The 8534-nt window shown below is 48.8% G+C and overlaps 1 protein-coding gene across 1 annotated transcript; it reads right to left on the bottom strand.

The window, feature by feature from the left end:
* Positions 1-6096: 6096 nt before the first annotated feature.
* Ramp2 (receptor activity modifying protein 2) lies at positions 6097-8179 on the bottom strand. Its single transcript, XM_041644045.1, has 4 exons — positions 7780-8179; positions 7248-7313; positions 6692-6797; positions 6097-6550 (listed from the first exon to the last, which is right to left on the bottom strand). Exons 1-4 carry the CDS (start codon positions 7901-7903, stop codon positions 6295-6297), a joined length of 552 nt encoding a protein of 183 aa, XP_041499979.1. The 5' UTR covers positions 7904-8179; the 3' UTR covers positions 6097-6294.
* Positions 8180-8534: the final 355 nt, after the last annotated feature.

The following is an 8534-nucleotide window of genomic DNA, read 5'->3' as shown; positions in this document are numbered from 1 at the left end:
CTTCCGGTCTCCGCCTCGGCACGTCCGGGTAGAAAGCAGAGCAGAAAGGTTCCGGACTCCTCGCTGGAGGCGAACAGCGAGATGAGAGCGGTCTTTGTCGCCAGCCAATCTGACGCTGTCCTAAAAAAAATTTCACCATGCAGACCAGAAAGGGTCCTGGAAGTCTTCTGGTTTGGCGGTGGTAGCGCACGGCTTTAATCCCAGCACTTGGGAGGCAGAGGCTGGCGGATCTCTGTGAGTTCGAGACCAGCCTGGTCTACAAGAGCTAGTTCCAGGACAGGCTCCAAAACCACAGAGAAACCCTGTCTCAAAAAACCAAAAAAAAAAAAAAAAAAAAAAAAAACCAAAATAAATAAATAAATAAATAAATATAAACGGAGGAAAAATAAGTGACTCCTGCAAAGTGCGCAGTTAGCAGAACGCAAGTATAGAACCCAGATATCGAGGCTTCTTTACTTTCGTGTCAATTACCATTCCATTTAAACTCGCAGCCTCCTACAGTCTCACCCATGCTAACTTCACTACTTCGTTTCCTGTAGAACCGTGGGAACACATTGTGTGGTTTGCATCACTATAAGCAACTTAGCTCTCTTCAAAGATTAAAAACTAATATTTAGTTCTCACCTCTCCCACAACCATACCTTTCTAGACTACAGACTTGAAATCCCTGTTGGCTTTATCTGACTCATGACATGACCCAACGTACACTACTCGGTCCTTTTGCCTGCCTAAACTACTAGTCAGTTTCCAAACCAGAATTATTTTCCATTCTCCCAACACTATCTCCGCTCCTGAGCTATGGAAAATTGTTGAAGGAGAAAAGTGACTAGATTGTGTGCACTGAGCCCCAGGCTCCCTGAGTAGAATCTCACGACTGGGCTCTCAGGGGAGCCTTGTTAACTCTAGAAACATAAGTTTGGGAACCTTCTGATCTGAAATGCAGTATGAATCCCTAGTAGGGATGAGAGCGCTAGACAGAAGGTGAATTGAAAAGAAGGCTGCTGTTGGATTGCTTGGAAATTATCACTTTTAAAGCTGGGCTGTTCTCGTTGATTCCTTGTCATCCTCATTCATCAGGATGGTCCATCTGTGTCTATCCTTCTGCTCCCTGCAGAGTGATTATGAGAATCCCTTAATCTGTCTCTGTCAGAATGTCTAATTCATACCTCAAAAGTTCCTCCTCGTTTTTCCTTCCTCTTCCTTTTGGACTAAAAAGTATCGTTCTTCCTTTATAAGACCAACCATTTGCCACCGCTCTTGCCTCTCTTTTCCAATTTCCTACAGGACGTCCCTATCATCTTACCTCTCTCCCTTTCTCCACAGCTCAGTTCATTCCTATTTTAAAGTAATGTTAGCTGGTAGTGGTGCACACCTTTAATCCCAGGCAAGGGCAGACAGATCTCTGTAAGTTCCAGCCTGGTCTATGGAGCAAGTTCTAGGACAGCCAGAGATGTTACGCAGAGAAGCCCTTTGTGTGGTGTGTGGTGTGTGTGTGTGGGGGGGGGGGGGGGGTAATGTTAACTGAGCATGCCTTTAACCCCAGTGCTCAATCTTTAACCCTACTGTCTCAACCTTCTGAGTACTGAGATTCTATATGTGTGCCATATCTATGGTCTTGTTTGTTTGTTTGTTTTTATATGAGGTCCTACTAGGTGGTCAGACTGACCTGAACTCTCTATCCCCCTGCCTTAGCTTTACCAGTGCTGGGTTTATAGGTATGTTCCACCACACCTGGCTTTCTCGCTCTCTCATTGTTTTTTATTTTATTTTATTTTATTTTTTGAGACAGGGTTTCTTTGTGTAGGCTTGCTGTTTTAGAACTCACTCTGTAGACCAGGCTGACAATGAACTCAGAGAGCCGCCTGTCTCTGCCTCTCAACTGCTGGGATTAAAGGGGTGCATCACCACCGCCCGGCTCTCTGTTATGTTTTTATTTTTTATTTTTTTTAAGATTTATTTATTATGTATACAGCATTTTCCCTACATATATGCTGCAGACCAGAAGAGAGCACCAGATCTCATTACAGATGGTTGTGAGTTGTGAGCCACCATGTGGTTGCTGGGAATTGAACTCAGGACCTCTGGAAGAGCAGTCAGTGCTCTTAACCTCTGAGCCATCTCTCCAGCCCTATTTTTATTTTTATTTTTTTTTGATTTTTCAAGACAGGGTTTCTTTGTAGCTTTGGTGCCTGTCCCGGAACTAGCTCTTGTAGACCAGGCTGGCCTCAAACTCCCAGAGATCCGCTTGCCTCTGCCTCCCAAGTGCTGGTATTAAAGGCGTGCGCCACCATCGCCCGGCTCTCTGTTATGTTTTAAAGGTGAGTGTCTCCCTAAAGTCAGACCTCAGTCATATTCTTTTTTCTTTTTTTAAAATTTTATTTATTTATTTATTTATTTGTTTGCTTGTTTGTTTGTTTATTATGTATACAGTGCTCTGCCTGCATTTATCCCTGCAGGCCAGAAGAGGGCACCAAATCTCATTACAGATGGTTGTGAGCTACCATGTGGTTGCTGGGAATTGAACTCAGGACCTTTGAAAGAGCAGGCAGAGCTCTTTATGATTGAGCCATATCTCCAGCCCGCCATATTCTTTTCAAAATACTTTTTTTCTTTTTTTCAATAAACTTTCAAAGTCTTTATGCTTCTTATGGACACATTGTGGTTGAGGGTGGAAATAATCCCCCAATGATATTTCTACACTCAACTCTTTCTCCCTTCCCCCTGTCCCGCTGTTGATTCTCTCTGAGATATAATGATTTGTCCCAATCTTACCTCATGTCAAACACTTCTTTCTTTTTTTTCCTTCTCTCTTTTTAATTTGAGACAGAGTCTTATGCATCTCAAGATAGTCTGGAACTCTTTATGTAGCCAAAGATGATGATATTTTACTTCTTATCTTCCTACCTCCACTTCCCGATTGCTGAGATTAGAGAGATTCACTGCTACCACACCTGGCAACATCCTTTCTTTCTTTTTAAAAAAGACATTATTTTATGTACATGTACGTACGCATTTATGCAAGGGCCCATGAAGACAAAAAGAGGATCTGCTGGGACTGGGGTTACAAGGGTTTGTGAGTGGCCTGACGTGGATGCTGGGAATCAAACTTTGGTCATTTGCAAGAGCAGTGAGCACTCAACCTTGGACCTATCTCTTCAGCCCCCAGCACCCTTCACTTTAGGTCAGTCCTGAAGGTCCAAGTCCGACTATCTCTCCTTCACACCCCCATGCCTGATCCAGTAAATTCTCTTCATTGATTTTAATCATACCTGCTTTATAATTAGTTTCTACTTTCCCACTCATAAGTTTGACTAAACCTTTCTTTTCTTTTCTTTAAAAAATTTATTTATTTTTATTTTATGTGCATTGGTGTTTTTGCTTGCATGCATGTCTGTGTGAGGGTGTCAGATCTTGGAGTCACAGACAGGTGTGAACTGCCATGTGGGTGCTGTGAATTGAACCCAGGTCCTTTGGATGAGCAGTCAGTGCTCTTAACTGTGAGTCATCTCTCCAGCCTCAAATATTTATTTTCTCACTCATGAATGCCTTTGTTGTTTGCTTTTTGTTTTGTTTTATTTTTTGAGACAGGATCTTACTATGTAAGTCTGGTTGGCCTGGAACTTGCTACATAGACCTGGATGACCTCAAACTCAGAGATCCACCTGCCTCTACCTTTGGAGTGCTGTGATAAAAGGTATGGGCCATAAGCTGGACACTGGTAGCACACACCTTTAATCCCAGCACTTGGGAGGCAGAGGCAGGCAGAGCTCTGTGAGTTTGAGGCCAGCCTAGTCTACAGAGTAAGTTCAAGGACAGACTGCAAAGTTACACAGAGAAATCCTGTCTCGAAACAAAACAAAACAAAACAACAACAACAAAAGTGTGGGCCACAATGCCAGGCTTCACTCCTGGATTCCTAATTCTTGCTCATTTTCACTATCTACTCTAAGCGATACATTCTACCTAATGCCTTGCATGTACAACTCGGCAGTCACCTTTTTGAGTACATGTTATGGTTGGGATAGGAAATGTTCCCCTGAAGGTTTATGTGTTGAAGGCTTGGGCTCCAGCTGTGTTTGTTATTGAGAGGTGCTCAGATCACGAGGAGTCTAACTTCATCCACAGGTAATTCATTAATGAATTTATGGCAGAATGGACTGTTAGCTTGCCCAGAAGTGATAGTGCAATCCCAGCACTCCCAGAGGCAGGTGGATCTCTGTGAGTTCGAGGCCAGACTGGTCTAAAGAGCAAGTTCCAGGATGGCCAGGACTGTTACAGAGAGAATCCCTTTCTTGGAAAAACAAAACAAAGAAGCAAAAAGAAGATAGGGTCTGGTGGAGAAAGTAGGTCATGGGGGGGGGGGGGGGGATATGCCCTAGAAAGGTATACCTTATCCCTAGTCTCTGCCACATTCTGCTTCCCAGCTTCCATGAGGGTTCTGCTCGGTCACATGTTCCCTGCTGTAATGTTCTTGCCTCACCATGGCCCCAGAAACAATGAAGCCAAGTGGCCATACTCTGGATCATTAAGAAAAAAAAAAAAAAAAAGAAAAAAAAAAAAAAAACACCTTTGCTCCTTGAAGTTGCTTTTGCTTTGGCTGGGATTTTGTCACCAGCGACAGAAAGTCTAACACCACATCTCTTGTGATCTTCTCAGCCAGACAGCCTTCCCTGCTTCCTTTGCATTCGGATGCTAATGTGGGCTGTTTCCCTTGCATGACTGCCTCCGTATGGTCTATGTTTCTCATTTATTTGTACGTGTCAAGTTCCCCAGAGGATGAAAACCATTTAGAGTAGAAACCAGAATTGCTCTGCCTTGCCTTTCCAACGTTATGCTGCCCACTGTTTTACAGCAGCAGGCCGCTAGCACACAGTAGTAAAATGAATAAAGACAGATATGTATTTATGAAAATAGAGCAAATATTATCCCAGCTGAAAACTAAAAAAAGCATCGTTAGATTACTGGTCTGTGGTGGCACACGCCTTTAGTCCCAGCACTTGGGAGGCAGACTCGGTGGATTTCTGAGTTCAAGGCCAGCCTGGTCTACAGAACAAGTTCCAGGGCTACACAGAGAAACCTTGTCTTGAAAAACAAAACAAAAATCCTTAGGTGACAGATGTGGCCTGGGAGAAGTGTATCTTTAACAACACATCGGTAGGTTCCAAGAAACACAGGCATGTATCTATAAAACAGATAGGCCTGTGCCCGGATGTAGACGTGCACTATTTAGGGAAGCAGACATTTCAGCAGGGAAAACAGCAGCCTCTAAAGAAGCTGAGAGTGCTGCAAAAGATAATCAGATGTTTGCGTGGATGGGAGAGCGGCTTTGCCTGTGTTTGGGGGAACCTGGCGAGTGTAGCTCTGGAAGGGTGGAGATGAAACACTGCTCATAGAGTAAATTTGTCAACGGAGCATCCTATTCATACTTCCCAAGAAGCTTATACAAGGGCCCAGCTAAGAACTTGGCTTTTGAGGAGATAACATGTTTCTGAGCCTCAGCCAGGGTCCACCATTCCTCAGCCTGGAACTTCCTTCCTCTAGATCCCATACATTGCCTGGTTGCTGACTTTAGTGGACACCAGGGGGCAGTGTGTGGCCATGATGAGTCTAAGAGGACGTGGGTTGAAGGCCAGGAACCTGGAGGGGGGGGACGACCTTAGACTCTTATAGAGGAAACCCCCACGGCCTTAGGCCTCAGTCCTGAGGTCCTGAAGGATAAATTCCTGCTGGTAATCATATTTCTTCTTCTTTCTGTCTCTGGAGTCAATTGAGGCACAAAGAAAGGGCAAAGCTGGGTTCCTGGGAAGCCTTTCTTCCTTACAGGAATCACGGCAGAGATTTCTTGCCCCTCCTCCCACAGCTCCCCAACTAAAGGCCCCCAGCTGCTGTCCTGACCGGAAGGGAGTCTCTTCCTGCTGGTTTCCTGGAGCTGGGTTTGGATAGGGGCAGGAAAGGCCCCTCCCTGGGAGGAAAGACTATAGGAACATGGCCTTCCTATGGCGGCAGAGGGCAGGTGAAATGACAAACAGCAAGCCCTGTTCCCAGGAACGAGGCTCCGTAGAACTGTCATGGACACAGACCCCACGAAGAAGGGAATATTGTACAAAAACACATACTTTTTTTTTAAATTTTAAAGACTACAGAAATTGTGCCGTGACTGTACTTGGCTTCCATTTCCACCAATCCAAAGGTCTGTGGGAAAGGTGAGGGTGAGAAACGGGAAGAGAGGGGAGTAGAGATCCCCGGTTCCAGCAGAGGAAAGGGAAAACATGGCTGCCGAAGACCAGCTGCCCCCTAGGCCTGGCCATCGCTGTCTTTACTCCTCCACACCACAAGAGTGACCAGGAAAGGGATGAGGCAGATGGGAGCGATGATCATGGCTAAGAGCACATCCTCTGGCGGATCGGAGAAGGTGGGCTGCATCAGGGAGCAGTTGGCAAAGTGTATCACGTGAGTCTCCAAGATGAACCTTTCTGCCAAAGGGTTTGGGAAACCCAGGCCAAACCGCTCCGCAAAGTACTCCAAGCAATACTGCAGGTCACTGTAATGCCTTGGGAAGGGAGCGGTAGAGGATCTGAGTGAGGGAAGGGTTGGGAGCAGGGAGAGGGGCATCCCACACTCACTCAGGGTCCACCCACAAGGAGTGTGGGCCCCACTCCCGGCCCGAGCCACCCTTCAACACTGCCCCTACCTGCTAATCAAAGTCCAGTTGCACCAATCTTTGACAGAGTTCATATGACCATTATAAAGAGACCAGCAATCTAGGACATTCTCTTCGTAGCTCTCCTCCACATTCTCTGCGGGGACAGAGGCTTCACAGTGACCACGCCCCTGCCCCTGCCCCTCCCTCCAAGCCTTCTGACCCAGGTATTTCCAAAGTTGAGCCCTTTGCCTTTAGAGAAGGGAATCCCTCGGAAAATTTCCCTAGCAGGACACTTGTGGCTAAGGGGTGGTCCGGGCTCTGGAATCCTGTAATGGCTTCCATGTGTACACTGTGTCCCTTCCAGCCTCGCACGCACATTCACATACACCTATTTGGGTCTTTTTAGCCAACTGGGGTAGGACACCTTAAAGCTGGATTCGGGCTTTGCGGGATAACAGGCAAAAAGACCATAGGAACCCCCAGAGACACCACGGAGGTTAGCGGGACATCAACTGGCCCTCGGATGGTCATTGTGAAAGGACCCCTCCCCTGTGCTGGCTTTATCCTTCTGCTAGGTCGTTCTCCCACAGGCTTGGACACCCACCTTTTGACAGCAAGCTGTCCTCAGTGGGAAGAGATTGATTCAGGGACTCCGGAGAAGTTGAGGCAGCTGTAAAAAGACGAGCGAGAAGGGTGAGGTGATGTGGGGAGAGGTCTGAACAGTGGTGCCTGTTAAAGGGGTAGTGACCAAGGCTCTGGAAAGGCAGCACCGCTTTGGAACATAAAGAGAAATAATCTCCCCCTCCCTACTTTATTGTCCTAGTCCGGGAAGGGAGCGGCTGGTACCAGCTGCGCCCCACTCGTACCCGGGGCCCAAAGCCCTCTCCTTTGTCAGTCCCGGACCTCCCAAGACCTCTCCGCCAGGCCCTGGCAGGAACCCCAGCTTTCCTTAAATGGAAAGCGTCGTCCTTTGCCAATCGGGAGTTGTGCTCAGGGCCCATCTGCAGGTCAGAGCTGCTCCCTCCGCACGTCGGTTGGTACTCGCATGGTGGTCCCGTGCTGGCCTCGGTAGTCCAGGCCCCTTCCCCTCCCGGACCTCCCTCGTCTCCCACCCGGGCCCCCGGCGTTGCGCTCACCGCCCAGCAAAATCAGCAGCAGAAGCAGCAACAGCGGAGGGAGGCGGAGCGCTGCCGGCCACCCGGCGAGGATCCTAGCGAGCCGCGATCCACCCGGGGCGCGCTCCTCCAGGAACCGGGCCATCGCGCCTTGGGCGAGAAGGCGAGGAGGGGCGCTGGAGCTGAGCTAGCCCGGGCGGGGGAGCCTGTTTCCCCGGCCCGAGCCGCAGGAAGCCGCGCCGCTTCCTCGGAGGGGCTGGGACGGCGGCGGCCACGTGGGGGGCGGGCTGCAGGGGGAGTCACTGCCGCACCCGCGCCTGGCGCCCGCGCCTCGCTCCGCCTGGCGCGCCTTGGCCTACTCTTCCTTCCAGCTGGGTCTGTGGGGCTGGACAGCTCCCCCGTAACCCCAGAACCCGGGTTTCACTTCTCGCCCGGTACTAACTCCCAGCATCAGCTGAGGGATTCAAGTCGCTTCCTTCTCACGCCAAGTGTGGGGACCAGCTGCCATCCCAGACCTGGGGAAGAGGGAGGCGGCTGGTCGCTCCAAAGCCCTCCAGACGCCTAGCTTGGTTTCTGAGGCAGGGGTCTTAGGGAAGCGGTGCTAGGAGCTGCGCCCGCCCGCTTTTCCCAGGGAACACCCACTGATGTCAGCCTGTCTGCCAAGTCCCAGGGAGGAGAAGAGGGGCCTGGCTCTACTGAGAAATGGAAAAAGAGCAGGGAAGCAGGTTAGGGAGGAACTAAATTCTGGGTCCTTCACCCACAAACCTGATATGGCA

Source organism: Microtus oregoni, unplaced genomic scaffold (assembly GCF_018167655.1).
Source record: "Microtus oregoni isolate MIOR12 unplaced genomic scaffold, Mior012 000091F_ref0000469, whole genome shotgun sequence".
Lineage (NCBI taxonomy): Eukaryota > Metazoa > Chordata > Mammalia > Rodentia > Cricetidae > Microtus > Microtus oregoni.
The sequence above is the reverse complement of the archived record's forward strand: the minus strand, read 5'-3'. Positions and strand labels throughout refer to the sequence as shown.